The sequence below is a fragment of the Elgaria multicarinata genome, chromosome 11 (genome assembly GCF_023053635.1).
Source record: "Elgaria multicarinata webbii isolate HBS135686 ecotype San Diego chromosome 11, rElgMul1.1.pri, whole genome shotgun sequence".
Taxonomy (NCBI): domain Eukaryota; kingdom Metazoa; phylum Chordata; class Lepidosauria; order Squamata; family Anguidae; genus Elgaria; species Elgaria multicarinata.
This window is the reverse complement of record NC_086181.1, coordinates 38,870,414-38,886,701: the sequence shown is the minus strand read 5'-3', so window position 1 is coordinate 38,886,701 and position 16,288 is coordinate 38,870,414. Positions and strand designations below refer to the sequence as shown.

Sequence of the window (16,288 nt, the reverse complement as noted above, 5' to 3'; positions counted from 1 at the left end):
CATTAGGTTACAATGAAGACAGTGTCACTCCAGAATGCCGGGAGCCATGTGCTTTCTTGTGATCCTTTTCACCAATTGACCCGTGGAGTGTCTATGGCCACCCTTTTCAAAAGGGAGCCTTCAATCATTATCTTTTCTGAAATACACCCAAAACTTTTCTCCTTTTGTCCTAAGAAGCAGAGTAGTGTTTCAATGTTTGTTCAATTTCAATGCTTGTCAATAGTAGTCACAGGAGCAGCCCTTCTGCTTGACTGTCTCTTGGAACTCCTGGCTGGACACCCATCTTTGCAGCTCACCTCGAAACGTTTGTTGTGGAGTCAGTACTGAGGCTTAGCAATGCCTGGACCCCAGGACCTTCTGATTCTACAGACTTGAAAACTCTATGATACCAGGGAATGCTGGTTTCACCCTACTCTTTAGATTTAGCCAGTGCTGCAGTGGTATATTTTGAAAGTGTGGACTCAACTTGAAAATAGGGCTAATTCCTCAAACAGTTGTAATGTTTACTAAGTATACATGTGACAAAGCAAGCATGGTAATCATGTTCAAACAATTGTAGCTTTCATTATATATTTAAAACAGAAAAATGGCTCCATGGATTGGTTAATTATTACTTATTTATTCACGTACATGAAGAAAATGATTGGAATAGGAAATATCACACAGTCAAATCTAGATATGCTACTTTAATCACAATTCAGGTTTATGTTCTTGTGTAGGAAGGATACTAAGGCCTTCAATGAAAATATAAATCCTGTATTTACACCTTTCTTCGTATTAGGAGCTCTCTGGTGTTCAACTCAGGTCTCATGACAATAATGTAGCATTTGGGGAAAAAGATGCAGCTGAGTAACCCAGCACTAGAAGCCAAGATGGAGAAGATCTCCACAGTCACCATGTACTTTCCCCTTGTGCTGAGGTAGGTTGGAACAAAGGACACCCACACACTGCAAAAGACTAACATGCTGAAGGTGATGAACTTGGCTTCATTAAAACTGTCAGGCAACTTCCTGGCCAGGAAGGCCACAGTGAAGCTGACAATAGCTAGGAGACCCATGTAACCCAAAACAAAGTAGAACATGACGACTGACCCTTCATTACACAGCAGGACATTTTCTTCAGTCACTGAAGTCATGTCTATATCTGGGAATGGGGGAGAAGTTGCCAGCCACAGAGTACAGATGCCTGCTTGAATACTGGAACACGAGAGGATAATCGAATATGCTAGTCTTTTCCCCACCCATTTCCTTATCTGGGATCCTGGTTTAGTAGCCATGAATGCAAGAACCACCGAGATCGTTTTTGCCAAGATGGTAGAAAGGGACACAGAGAAGATGATGCCAAAAGCAGTTTGTCGAAGAAGGCAGGTCCCCTTCTTAGGCTTTCCGATGAAGAGCAAGGAAGAGTTGAAACACAAGAGGAGGGAGAGGAGGAGGACGTAGGTGAGACTTCGGTTATTTGCTTTGACTATGGCAGTGTCCCGGTGCCTAATGAAGATGCCAAGCACCAGAGCTGTGATGAGAGACAATAAAAGTACAGAAAACATGGAAATGCTGGCCAAAGTGTCTTTGAAATCTAGGAAATTTGGAATTTTAGGAATGCATTCATTCTTGAATTTGTTTGGATAGTAACCATTTGGACAATTGACACAAATTTCTGTATCTGAAAAACAAACATAAAAAAAATCATAAAGAACTTTTCCTAAAAGTTAAGTACTGCCTTTCTTGGCTAAGCCATTTCAGGTCACCAAGTTTGTTTTTTAATTACATTGGTAGGATATGAAAACCTTTGCATAACATACTTTTAAATGAATTTACAATTCTGGTATTTTTTCATTAACCTTTTTCTTTTAGAGTAATGTGACCTGTGTATAACATCATCTAAATATTGAATGATTTAAATATTTTTATATCCCTTCAAATTTTCAAACAAACTCGTTCTATGAGAGATGACCTTGGCCCAGCCATTTTCTTTTCTTTCAAGCTTTTCCATCTCATGAAATCTTGATTATGGTTTATCTAACTATGCATGGATCCCCAGCTCTATATTAAAGCTACTAATAGGATAGATAAAACATTGCTTTAAGGGTATTAAGGCCATTTGTACACCTGCCTTTTTCATGGGATCGTCAAGGGATCATCCTTGTGCATCCAAATGACACACATTGGATCCCAGGAGCAGGCAGAGATGATCCCTCCATTTGCCTGGGATAATCCTTAGGTGTAGAAAGGGCCTAAGAAACTTCTAAAACAACTGGAGGATATATTTTAAAACGAATAGTGGAACTTTGGTGGCTGGTAGAGAAGCTTTGCCCATCCATTTCTTAGGCAATCTTGTTAAGAGCCATGTGTGTTGTGAAGGAAGGCATGGCTTATAATCATTAGGCATGTTCTCTGCTCCGATTAGAATTAGAGAATCAGAAGCGAATTGGCCTGCTCCGCCTTGCCCAGAGGTGGAGTAAAAGCAAACTGTGGACTCCTAGAAGCAAGGCGAAGAGAAGCGCCCATTGGCGGAGCGATTCTCTTTTTGTGGCGCGATCCGATCGCCATTTTGAAAAATTTCGCCCATAGGATTGCATTGCGGAAAAGAATAGGGGATAACTGTGTTGTTTTTTAAGCTATCTTTCTGAAACTTCTTGTGCTTAGAGAGTTTTGGATGGAGGTTATTTTGAGCCCACTCTCAGCTCTCTGCGTGCTGTGGTTCACTTGCTATATTTTTTTGAAAAGTCGAGTAAAATCAGTGGGAAAAGGTACCTTTTTTGAAGTGCTGAGGGGCAGAGTCAACTCCTGGTCATGATCACATGATCCCAAAGTTGGAGGAAGGGATAGGCAAAACGGGTAACTTGGGATCCTGGGAAACTTCTGTTTCTACTTTGAACGGACTTTTCCCAGTGTTTTTTAAAACAGTAGCCCCACCAAATGCACAAACACAACCTGAAATCATATACTAAGCAAATATAACAGATAGGAAACACAGCACTGCTAACCCACCATAACCTTGGGGAACAACTGAATAGATGTGGTTCAAGGGGATGAGCTCCCCTAGGGCATGTAGACATGCCCAGTGCACTCTCCTGACCTTGGAGAGCCATCAGAGTCCTCCAAAGTGTAACCCAGTGGAGAGAGAGTGAAGCTAATGCCTGTCATGAGTTGAAGTGGCAGGTCACTTCTCAAAGACTGGTCCCTACACAGGACCAGTCAAATTGGCATTATGATTCCCCCTCCCCCTGGGCACGTCCACTCCCCTCTTACTGGTAAAAGACAGATATAGCTTTTTTTAAAAAAATCTTTTTGTTGTTTATTCAGCAACACTACTGCTTTTAATTCCACCCCTCCTTTGCTTATTTATTTATTCCATTTTATATTATTTACTAGGCATGTGCTCCGCTCCTATTAGAAGCGCAGAAGCAGGAGCGAATTGGCCTGCTCCGCCTTGCACAGAGGCGGAGTAGAAGCGGACTGCGGATCCCTAGAAGCAAGGCGAAGAGAAGCGACCATTTTTCGGAGCTCCTCTTTCAGGCGGACCGCTCTGATCGCCATCTTGAAACATTTCGCCCATAGTTAACTGGGTTGATTTTTAAGCTATCGTTCTGAAAATTCTTGGGCTTAGACAGTCGTGGATGGGGGTCATTTTGAGACTACTCTCACCTCTCTGCGTGGTGCGGGTCACGCGCTAGAATTTTTTTAAAAGTAGGGTAAAGGCGGGAAAAAGATTACCTTTTCGATTGCTGAGGGGCAGAGTCAACTCCTGGTCATGATCACATGATCCCAAAGTTGGAGGAGGGGATAGGCAAAATGGGTAACTTGGGATTCTGGGAAACTTCTCTTTCTTAATCTGAACGGACTTTTCCCAGTGTTTTTTAAAACAGTAGCCCCACCAAATGCACAAACACAACCTGAAATCATATACTAAGCCAATAATAAGAGAGCACTGCTACCCACCCTAACTTTGGGGAACAACTGAAAAGATGTGGTGCAAGGGGATGAGCTCCCCTAGGGCATCTCATTGTGGACGTGCCCCCACTCTCTCCTGTACTTGGAAGGCCATCAGAGCCTTCCAAAGAGAGTAACCCGGTGGAGCAATGCCTATCATGAGTTGAAGTGAGTGGTCGACTTCTCTTAGTGGTGGAGCGATGCCTATCATGAGTTGAAGTGACAGTTCCACTTCTTAGTGGTGGAGCAATGGCTTTCATGAGTTGAACTGACAGCCTTGCTTTTTAAAAGACTGGTCACTACTAGGACCAGTCAAATTGGCAGCTGCTTCCCCCTCCCCCGGGCACGTCCCCCTATTACTGGTAAAAGACAGATATAACCTTTTTTAAAAAGTTCTTCTTGTTGTTTATTTAGCAACACTGCTGCTTTTAATTCCACCCCTCCTTCGTTTATTTTATATGCACTACTGGCTTATCCTTGGCTCACTTCCTTATGCCCCCAGAAATGTCTGCTGCCTGCCTGACTGCCTGCCTTCCCTCTCTCCTCCCTGCCCGCCTTGCAGGGATGTTGTGTGTGTCTGGATTTGATTCAGGGGAGAAGTCCTTCCTGCGCTCACTTGGAGTTTTGGAAGTTCCAAATCCATTTTTCAAGTGTGGAAGAAGATTCATATAGGTTGATCTCTACTCCCCAATTCATGGCATGTTGGGATTTCCTTTGAAATGGCCCCATTGAGAGGTCTGCAGGTTTAAGCCCCGCCAAAAAACAGGGGATGATGGGACTGCCTTGAGTCTCGGCGTGCGGCGTATGTATCCCTGGATAAGCTGTCATGGTGGTGAGTTTGAGGGTTTTTTTTAACGTGCAAATTGATGGAGCTATTGGAAAGGGGTGTGAATGGGTGTGGGATTTTCATAAATTCCCCAAAAATCAGAGGATGATGGGACTGCCTTGAGTCTCAGTGCGCATATGTATCCCTGGATAAGCTTTCATGGTGGCGAGTTTGAGGTTTCTAACGTGCAAATTGACAGAGCTATTGAAAGGGGTGTGAATGGGGTGCCCGATTTTCAAAAATTCCCCCAAAATCAGGGGATGATAGGATTGCCTTGAAACTTGGCGTCCATGTGGACACATGGATAAGCTATCACGGTGCCAAGTTTGAGGTTTCTAACGTACAAATTGACGTAGTTGTAGAATGGGACAATTTGGGGTGAGTTAAGCCGCGCCAAAAATCAGGGGATGATGGGATTGCCTTGAGTCTGGGCGTCCATGTGGACACATGGATAAGCTGTCATGGTGGTGAGCTTGAGGTTTCTAACGTGCAAATTGACAGAGCTATCCCAAGGGGTCTGAATGGGGTGCCCGATTTTCATAAATTCCCCAAAAATCAGGGGATAATGGGATTGCCTTGAAACTTGGCGTGCGTGTGTATACCCCCATGAGGTGTCATGGTGCCAAACATGAGGTTTCTAACTTGAACCAAAAAAAAGTTGTATACTTTTTTAGCTTAATGCAAGCCTATGGGGAAAAAAACAGAACTCCGATCCGGATCCGGAGCTCCGAGCGGAGTAGAGCGGAAATGGGCGGAGCAGGGGTGGGGCGAAGCGGCCTGATCCAAAAATCGCAGATCTGGAAGTGAAGCGGAGCGGGGGGTCCATGCACACCCCTATTATTTACACCCCATAGCCCAAGCTCTCCTGGCTTTTTCTCTTCAGTGAAGTCAGGCAGGCTGGTTAAACTCCTTATTGTTGTTGTTGTTGCTATTAATATTAATTACTAGTACTGCTATTAACATTATTATTTTGTTGTTTAGTAATGGCTGTGATCACAATGCAGTCAATCAACTCTGAAGCAAGGATCACAAAGCTTTACTCTTATCCTCCTAGCCTCCTAGTAGTTATGGGATGCAAAAGAAAAGGCATCTCTCTGTGCTGCTCCCACCTCACAGGGATGGTTTGCAATGCATTACTGGCTTTGAAACTATCCTTTGCTCACTTCCTTGTACCCCCAGAAATGTCTGCTGCCTGCCTGCCTTCCCTCCCTCCTCCCCTGCCCACATCACAGGGATGGTTTGTGTGAGTCTTGCTTTGACTCAGGGGAGAAGTCCTTCCTGCGCTCACTTAGACTTTTGGAAGTTCCAAAACAATTTTTTCAAGTGTGGAAGAAGATTCATATTTAGGTTTATCTCTACTCCCCAATTCATGGCATGTTTGGATTTCCTTTGAAATGGCCCCATTGAGCTGTCTGCAGCTTCAAATCCCTGAGATACTGGGGTGTCTGATTTTCAAAAATTCCCCAAAAATCAGGGGATGATGGGATTGCCTTGAGTCTCGGCGTGCATGTGTATCCATGGATAATCTATCATGGTGCCAAGTTTGAGGTTTCTAACATGAACATTGACGGAGCTATCGAAAGGGGTGTGAATTGAGGTTATGGGTGGTGCGTTAGAGGTTAGAGCCCCGCCAAAAATCAGGGGATGATGGGATTTGCTTGAAACTTGGCATGATTGTGGATCTAGATGGCATCTGTGAAGGTGATCACTTCATTTTTTTTTATCTGTCAAAATGTCGGAGAAAAGTCCATGTCGGAAAATGGGGTGTCCAATTTTCATAAATTCCCCAAAAATCAGGGGAGGCTTGGATTGGCTTGAGCTTTGGCATGCTTGTGTATATGTCCATGAGGTGTGATGGTGCCAAACTTGAGGTTTCTAACTGTAACAGAAAAAAAGTTGTATACTTTTTTGGCTTTCAATGCAAGTCTATGGGGGGGGGAAAGCGGAGCTCCGATCCGGATCCGGAGCTCCGCAGTGGAGCGGAACAGACTAAAGGCGGAGTGGGACAGAGCGAAGCGGCCCGATCCACAAATTGCAGATCTGGAAGAGAAGCGGATCGGGGGGTCCATGCACACCCATAATAATCATGTCTCTTATCCTCTTCTTTCACTTCCATCATTAGCTCAGTACCATCCAACTTTTCTATATGTCTTGCTTATTATTGAGAATCATGAAGGATTTGAAACACCCCAGTAGCCTAGTTTGGCTTGGCTGCTGGAGGCTTTCCCGACCTGGAGCACAAACAGTCATAATTAGGCAGTTTCAGTAACAGTAGGCAGTTTCAGTGCAGGTTCAAGTGGAAGAAGAGGAGAAACCAAAATTTGACGAACATCCTGAAGTATCTTTGAAGAAGGGAGGCTTCTTCATGTATGCTCCTGTGACTTCTTTCTTCATTAGGGGTGCAGGGTACCTCTTCCTGTTATTATAGAGTACCAGCTATTACTCCTTTAGCATTTTCTGGGAACTTTATTTTTATGAATGCTAAAATGTTTTACCTATGTTTCTAAAACTGTCCCCCTCAAGATGGACAAGAGGAAAAGTCAATAAAATTACATCTATCAATTGCAATGCATAAGATGTCAAAAACTCTTGAGAATGTAATTGACAATAGAACATGGAGAAGGGTTGCTTGCCAGTAATATGTATCAGTGATACCATATGTCCTACCATTCTTGTTTGAGAACATCCCATCTGGACATGAAGCACAATCATAGCAGCAAAATTTCTCCCCCTCTATCTTTTTCTTGCTGTACCCTGGATGGCAGTTGTCAGTACACTGTGAAAGAGTTGCACCTATTCGAAGAGCTTAGTATTAACTTGATGTTCGAGGAATTAATTTCACTTCAGATGATCTATTAGTAAGCAGGAAGACCAATGATACTGAATAGATGGCACAAAATGTAGGAGGAGTATCTAAACTTCACCTATGAACCTTAGAAGATTAAATCTTAGGATGACCATATGAAAAAGAGGACAGGGCTCCTGTATCTAACAGTTGCATAGAAAAGGGAATTTCAGCAGGTGTCATTTGTATGCATGTCACACCTGGTGAAATTTCCTGTTCACCACAACAGTCAAAGCAGCAGGAGCTATACTGCAGCTATACCGTGACCAGATTTAAAAGAGGGCAGGGCACTTGCAGCTTTAACCGTTGTGATGAAGAGGAAATTTCACCAGGTTCTCCATATATACAAATGACACCTGCTGAAATTCCCTTTTCTATGCAACTGTTAAAGATACAGGAGCCCTGTCCTCCTTTTCATATGGTCACCCTTTTAAAACTTCCATTCCTTATCTGATCTAGGATACAAGTAGTTTAGTATTTCATTCCACACCAGTCTCAGAATTCTCATGAAGGTAATGATGAGCAACATCATCTTTCCTTTCTTCTACTCTTTTTCCTTGTAACAGGGGGCTCATTACACCAAGCAGGATATTCCACTATGGAAGCGGTATATAAAAGGCAGGAGCCACACTACTTCTTTATAGTGGTATTGAAAATGCACTGACAACTGTTGGGTCCCCTTGAGACATACGACATACTACCACTTTCATACCGCTATATGCTACTTGGTGTGGCTCTTGCCTTTTATATACCTCTTTCATCATTAAATATCCTGCTTGGTGAAGATGAGTCCAGGGATTGCACTAGGCAGGGTAAAAAAATATTGATAACCTTTTACTTGAGAGGTACTGAATGTAGGCTGCCTTGAAGAATAGATTCCCACAATACTTTTTATCTATACCCCTCAAGATTGCACCCCACTATAGTACGTGAAACCTGTAGAGATAAGTGACAGAATGATTGTCTTCACTCAGGCCTCATCTACACCAACCAGGATATTGCACTATGAAAGCGGTACGAAAGTGTTATATATAATGCAGGAGCCACACCACTGCTTAATAGTGGTATTAAAAAACACTGACAACTGTTGGGGCCCATTGACCCACACCATACACCGCTTTCATACTGCTATATTCTGCTTTGTGTGGCTCCTGCCTTTTATATACTGCTTTCATACTGCATTATCCTGCTTGGTGTAGATGAGGCCTCAGACTCACAAACTCAATGAAAGTGTTAGAGCTTTCAAGCATTTATTAAAACAATTTAAGAAAGTTACACAAACACATGAACCTCCATTCAGCCAAGCAAATTAAAAGGATATACTCATCAGTCTGGAAGATTCCTGAAGAACAAGATCTTTACTTAGACAAACATAGACGAACACCCTCTCCCAATGACTAAACTGGTTTTGGACTCTTTCCCATTCTCAAGAAAGACCTTGGTTTTAGGCCTAGCAACTTGGCTCAATCCAGTGCTGAAAAGTCAGCTTAGGTCTTGATGGTTTGAGAAAAGAAAAAAGAGAATCTGTATACTCACACATTTTGCATCACTCATACTGACTCTGCAAAGGAGTTCTTCTCTGCAAATGGGCTTCTTTTTCTCCCAGACAAAACCAAGGAGTCACTGGGGCCTACATGTTAGGCTCAGAGCAATGTCTTGGATGTCATGCCTGAGGGAAAGGAAATTTCTCCTTTGTGTTCAGACTTAAATACCCTTCTCAAAGACAAAGATCTCCCTCCTAATACTTATTCTAAGTCTATTGGTCCACATCATCAATTTAGATCATCCTCTTCCCAGAATGTTCCATCCCTTCTGATGTACAGTACTTTTGCTTTTCAAGTGGTCAACTGTGTGGCTTCCTTCTCAGTTCTTCAGGATTTTTTAAACCACAACTCTATCTTTTCATCACCGTGAACCTTTCCTTTCACTTAGTTCCTTTAACAGGAACACATACAGTTGGTAAAAGTCACAAGTTCTTATGACTAATGTCTTTGAGCAATATCAAATCATATTTCCAAATCATATTTCATCAGGCCTTATCTACACCAAAGTATCTAACCATTGATACACTGTTCTATGTGTGCATGCCTCCTTGCCCCCTTAACATTAAATCATTTCCCCATCACTTGTGCATCTATTTAAACCCATTCTATGCCACCCAAAGCTTCATTCGCTATGCTATGCCAACAAACTCTTATAACGCAATGCTTACACATATTCAATAAAATTGACAATGAAAAAAAAATCCTTCAAGTAGACATTGCACAGAGAAAGAGGTGGCATCTGTCCAAAAAGTATTGCAAGAGGTTTATATTAAGAAAAAGTTTGGCGAGCCCATGACACATATAAATTATTGACCAGTAAAAAGGAAGGCAAAAGTCAAGGAATATTAGATAACTAAGTGCACAGGCGGTGCATTCATTTAGAGTTATATCCAATTCACCAAACACTGCACGAACTCTACAATATTTGAATTTCCATACTTAGTCTTTCTCAGATTTCACATGAATGTAACAATGGGTAACACCACTAGTGCACCATATTCCCTTCCTACACCTAAGGATTATCCCAGGAAAATGGAGGGATCATGCCTGTCTGCTCCCGAGATCCCCTGTGTGTCATTTGGATGCACACAAATGATCCCTGGATGATCCTGGGGGAAAAGGCAAGTGTAGAAATGGCCTAAGTCAAAACCTGTCCTGTCAGATGTTGAATTTTTGTTACGTTGGGTTTTTTTCAAGTGGAATCTTTACCCACCATATATTGTTTTGGCCCTTTGAAAAAGCCATTTCTCCTCTTTCCCACTACAGTGTTCCAATGAATTTTGAATTAATTATGCCTTGTGTAAAGAAATGCACTTCTTTCCCCACCTGAGTCAGGTCTCGGTGCCATTTGATTCTATCCTCATTAATGGTGACTCCTTTGCCTGGAGGAGCATGAGGATCCAGCCTTCCCACTTTGACCCTGACACAGGACTTATTTGGGAAGGTGACAAAGTTTGTAATATCAAATCCCCCTTCAAATTCTCCACGTTCATTAAATGTAATTTCATCTCCAGCAGTGTTGTTGAATGAGATTGTCTGAATCAATGAGTGGAGCTAGATGGAGAGAGAAAGCCAATCAAAGGGTTTAGAAAATGTTGTAATATTATCATGAAGATTGTTCAAATAGGTTTCATGGCCTGGGAAAGAAGTATTAAACATACAACATCTGCACAAGGAATCCCAATAAATTGTTGTTGTTGTTGTTGTTGTTGTTGTTGTTGTTGTTATTATTATTATTATTATTATTATTATTATTATTATTTATTCAATTTATACCCTGCCTATCTACGAAATAACATATAAGACCCCCACCCCAAATATAAGAAAAAAGAAAAGACATAGGTGGTAGCTACATCATTGACATCACGTAGGTTAGTTTTTCGGATTCTGGCTACAGCATGTCACTCGATAGACCAAAAATTACACCATGACTGTTGACTTCTGTCATTGTGAAAATGTTACCTGCCAGGGTTCTACATTCTCAGGAAACAATCTTTCTCCACTCTCCATTGTTCTGTGGTTGACTCTAGCCATGTAGAAGGTGTGTAAGGCTTGTGCCACAGTGTAGACAGCATTGTAGATACTGTAGCTGTGGCCGCTCATGTTCATATCAAAAACACCTCCAGAAAGACTCTCCAGCATCTCCTCTCCAGTACATGTTCCACCTATGAGACTCACAATTGAGGGTGAAAATGAACAACCAAATGCTTGCTCCCAGAAATCATGAACAAAACCGTCTTCTTCTTCCCAGAAAGGATTTACAAGCTGAAGAAATTCTTGGAAGCCTTGAAGCTCCTTTGATGGAATTGTAAAGGAGATGGCACCATGGAGGAATTGTATATCAAATCCACCAAGTATTACTTGGGTATTTATTAGGAAATCAATTTGGGCTGTCGTTATCCATACTTTTGCTGCATAGAACCTCTCCTTATTCTGAGGAAAAATTAGTGGAAGCATCCTGCTTCCATATATTAAAATTTCCAACCAAAAAATGGCTGGAGATTCTCCATGTATAACAACTGCATTGGCTTTGCTCTCCATGAGAGTTTGCAAAAACCCCAATTTTTCAAAGATGATTTTATGCATATCATGGAGATAAACATTTTTTTCAAATCTTTCTGTGAATGTTGAACAGATTCTGTTCTGCAAAAGCAGAGACTCCATGATCTGCAAGAAGTAATCTCCTCCCTCATCCTTCGTAGCAATGAGTACAACCCAGTTCCATCTGAAATGCTGAAATAACTGGACAAGTCCTTGGTATTGCAGGTCTACATTGGGGACAATGCGGTAAAAGGAAGGGGAATTGGTTTGATCTTTCACGGCAGACTTAAATGAGCCATATGAAACCTAAAAAGGGGAAGGAAAGAGAAGCAAAGAAAAAGAGAGAAAGAATGACATTTCAGAATGTCCTTTTTACTCCAATACATACAGCTTGGCATATTGAATACCGGTTTCAAAGTTTGGTGAAAAATAGGAGGGGTGTCATGCATTGGTTTGGTGCTGTTTTGAGCAGTGGGTCAAACTGATTAAAGAAGTTTTTTTTCTCTCTTTTGCCCCATATAAGCCTACAGCAGAAAATAGATGATTAGTTTCTCTCTGAAGCTAAAATGCTGTAAGTACATCAAGCATTTGAGAGAAATTCTCTTACAGGGAGCTGTTCCCTTTCAGCATGGCATGTTACCTCACAACGTTAGACTATGAGGTTCATCAGACAAGCGTTTTATCACACACTCACTACTGCCCACTTATGGATATACGTGTGTCCTTTACACATCATTGTCTACCTCATACTCCTACAGCTCATTTTTCCATAGCAAAATATACCTCTTTTAATCTATTCCCCCCTTAAAAATAATGGAATGTAGCACAATCTCCTGCTGTGTGCAGGAGAAATGGCACGATAAAAATGCCCCACTGAATGGGCCATGTGGTCTTGGTTTATGAGAGTCAAAAGTGGAGGTGGAGAAGTGTCCGTCAGGAAATGCCTGTGTGATGATGCTCTATATGTTAATACATGGATTGGGACCCTAGCATGGGGAAGGCTAGGGAGATTTGCATCCCTTGCCCCCACTGTACTCCCAATCTGGATCAGGCCCCTTCATCCCTCCAATTCACATTACCCAAAAGGCTTTAAAGTAAATAGCAGGCAAAGGGTTAAAGCCCACTATCCTTAATTTAGGATCCTGATCCATATTAAGTCCCAGTGTTTAACTTTGAGTGAACAAAGATGAAAAAGCTACATCAGAAAAGTAACATGAAATTGGGCCCTCAGGAAATTTCCGGGATGGAACACACAGACCAGGAAAATATAATGAACAGGACATCACACCACCATTTTGAAAGCTGAAATGTAGTATAAGGTTTCCCAACCCTGCTTTTCCTTTCTATGTGGTGGGGAAAAACATTGAGATTGGGACCCATGGGCTGATTTTCATTCCTGAAGGCAGAAATATGTGTGAAGCCATGGTCCCTCTTTGTGTTATCATGCATTCATAAATTCATACTCATATATGTGTTCATTCAACCCAGGTTGAGCTGTACAAATAATCTGTACACTTAATTAAGTTGTACTGTAGTACCTATGTAGTAGGGCTGTGCACACCCCCAATTCAACATATATGCTATGAAATGTGTCCCTGTGTGAGATTACTCTAGACTTACTGATGAACCCAAATTCTGATTGATGTGAAATGTAATTTCCCCTTTCTTTGCCCCCCGCCAATGAATATTTTTCTTGTGCTTCCACTGTCTCCAACTTACTTCTTTGCAGAAAAACATCCCCCACATTTTACATATATAAACATACATAGAGATGCACAACTGGTCAATGATTCCTCCAGATATTTCTATCCTACCACCACTAGAACAATCTTTCTCTACACATGTTAGCTCACCATGTCAGCTTGACATTTAGTAGAAGCAGAGCCACTGGAATCACTGGATCAATTCCAGGTATGACTAAAGCTGGATTAAACCCTCAAGATTTGGAACATCCCACTTCTCATTCAAAAATTTGAATACCCCCATAGTATTCCAAATGAAACTCTACTTAGTTCAGCTACTCTGCTCCCCACTCCATTACTACCACTGCATCCTGTCAAACCACCAAATTGCTCCTGGAAGGAGTAGTGAAGAATGAATTACAGAGGAGTCTGGAGGAATCACCATGAGCTGATCCTACCTGTGGAACCTTGTAAAGACCTAAGATGTCTGCGACGCGTGAGGAGGCATCAGAACTAAGTCCCCCGATGACTCCTATTAGATTTTTCTGGATGTCACATTTGTAGTTGGGGAGAAACTGATGGGAGTTAAAGAGAAAGTCTAAAGTGGCACGATAGGTCCTCTTTGAATCAGTGTAGCTGTCATAGATGTGGAACCCAAGAGTGACATTGGGCAGGATCTTGGGATTGTCATTGATCTCGTCTATGGCAAACACCAAAGCCAGGACATGCTGGTAGAACTTTGTTGCCACCCTGCAAAAAGGTAACATGTTGTTTCATAGGAGAGTTAAGTGGTGCACAAGATAAACAAGTGTATGGTGATGCACGCTGCTGCAAAAAACCCCAACTTCAAGTATAACCTGGTGGGATCTGAGCTGGTGGTGATCAAAGAAGAAAGAAATCTTGGGGTTGTGGTGGAAAGCTTGATGAAAATGTTCACCTAGTGTGTTGTAAAGGAGGCAAACTCCACGTTAGGCATTATAAGAAAAGGAATTGAGAATAAAACTGCGAGTATCATAATGTCTTTATGCAAATTGATGGTGCAGCCACACTTAGAATACTGCATACAGTTCTGGTCACCACAACTAAAAAAAGGATATTATGGGGTTGGAAAAAGTGCAGAAAATGTCAACTAAAGTGATTAAGGGGCTGGAGCATCTCGCCTATGAGGGAAGGTTACAGTAGCTGGGATTGTTCCGCTTGGAAAAAAGGAGGCTAAGGGGAGACATGATAAAAGTGTACAACATTATGCTTAATGTGGAGAATGGGAATAGGGAGATATTTTTCTCCCTATTTCAAAATACTAGAACCGTGGGTCATCCCATGAAGCTGATTGGTGGAAGAGTCAGGACAAATAAAAGGAAGCACTTCTTCACACAGTGCATAGTTAAATTATGGAGTTCACTACCACAAGATGTAGTGATGGTCCCTTTTTCGGATGGCTTTAAAAGGAGTTTTGATAAATAACTGGAGGAGAAGGCTTTCAAGGGCTACTACTATTGATGTTTATGTGCTACCTCCAGTATCTGAAACAATAAGCCTGTGAGCACCAGCTGCTGGGGAACATGGGAGGGAGGGTGCTGTTGTACCATGCCCTGCCTTGTTGCTCCCAGGTCTACAGTTGCTCGGCCACTGTTCGAAGAGAGTGCTGGACTAGATGAACCCTCACTCTGATCATGCATGGCACTTCTTACATGTTCTTAATAAATGTGCTCAATTTTCAGGTGCTACAGGAATCTTTACTTTTTGTTTCTGCTCCAGCAGACTAACATAGCTGCCTATCTGGAAAGCAGAAGAATGTAATGTATGCCCTAAACAATTGTCATAATACAGAGGGATACCGATATATCGTGTTCCCCCATAAGAACATTAGGTCCTAGTTCTACTAATTATTACATGTCTTCTTTTCAAAAATGGATGAAGGAGGTGTCAACATGTCATATCACCCTGTGGAAGAAGGGATCCCATCCAGCAGCACTCCATCCTTCTGTTTCTTTACAAAGATCTACTCCCATTACTTACGAAGACTATAAGTGCTTTGCAGTCTGCCATACAAATCTAAAGAATCACCAAAATAAAAACAGAGATAATTTGGGAAAAGGTGTAGAAGGAGAATTCCTTACATGGGAAAGTTTATCTTCTCCTTAGAAGGATGTCTGAGGAATGACACTTTGGGGGGCAAGTAATGGAGATGAGATGTCACCCCACCGACGAAGAGATCCCCTGGCTGGTACCACTCTTGTGGAATGTAGGGAGGCTGATTTCCACTGCACTTCATGGCGTGCACTTTCCACACCACGTTTGGCAGCAACAGAAGGAGCAGCAGCAGGAGCAAAAGCAACACATTCCTCGTGTCAAAGTCCCCTCCACGCATCGGGGCTCCTGTGTCTCTTTCTACATCAACATGGTTGCTACCATCAGTAGGACTTGAACAAGGTGCATGGCAGCAGATTCTGAAAATGGGTCTGAGTGAAGAGAAGTGTTTCCTCTGAATCCTGATGTTCAAAAGTGCAACAAGAGTAACCCTTGAGTGCCAATAGAGCACCACCATCTGAATCTTGAGGTGTGCAATGGAAGAGGGAAAGCGATCCAAAAGACAGAGCCCTGGTTCCCTCTTCTCATGATTCTTAACAATCAATAAGCCATTGGGGGACTTATACATATTTCAGACTTGCTTGGTGATTTTCTTTTTCCTAGAAAGCTTTTTGAGTTGGTAAATCAATTATAGCAATTGTGATAATTGCAGGGGAGATGAGTACTTCTGCAATGATTTTGGCCTCCATGATGCAACATCAGTAGCAGAAGTGCTGGAATCAACATGTTTGTGTGATCTCCCTGCTACGCTGTGTTGCTTCAGAATGGTGAGGAAGGAAATAGTAGGTGGAATCATGGAGTTGGATGGGACTTCAAAGGTCATCTAG

At 42.1% G+C, this 16,288-nt stretch overlaps 1 protein-coding gene across 1 annotated transcript; it reads right to left on the bottom strand.

Annotated features, from left to right (window-relative positions):
* Positions 1-760: 760 nt before the first annotated feature.
* Positions 761-15,741, bottom strand: LOC134405807 (vomeronasal type-2 receptor 26-like). Its single transcript, XM_063137058.1, has 6 exons — positions 15,491-15,741; positions 13,829-14,120; positions 11,110-11,994; positions 10,474-10,701; positions 7,426-7,534; positions 761-1,662 (listed from the first exon to the last, which is right to left on the bottom strand). The coding sequence occupies exons 1-6, from the start codon at positions 15,739-15,741 to the stop codon at positions 761-763; spliced, it is 2,667 nt and encodes an 888-aa protein (XP_062993128.1).
* Between the last annotated feature and the right edge of the window lie 547 nt (positions 15,742-16,288).

Coding starts and splice junctions, on each gene's coding strand:
- LOC134405807 (XM_063137058.1), bottom strand. CDS start 15,741: ATGCGTGGAGGGGACTTTGACACGAGGAATGTGTTGCTTTTGCTCCTG. Junction 14,121..15,490: donor GAGAAGATAAACTTTCCCAT/GTAAGGAATTCT, acceptor ACCTTTTTGCAG/GGTGGCAACAAAGTTCTACC. Junction 11,995..13,828: donor GTCTTTACAAGGTTCCACAG/GTAGGATCAGCT, acceptor TCCCCTTTTTAG/GTTTCATATGGCTCATTTAA.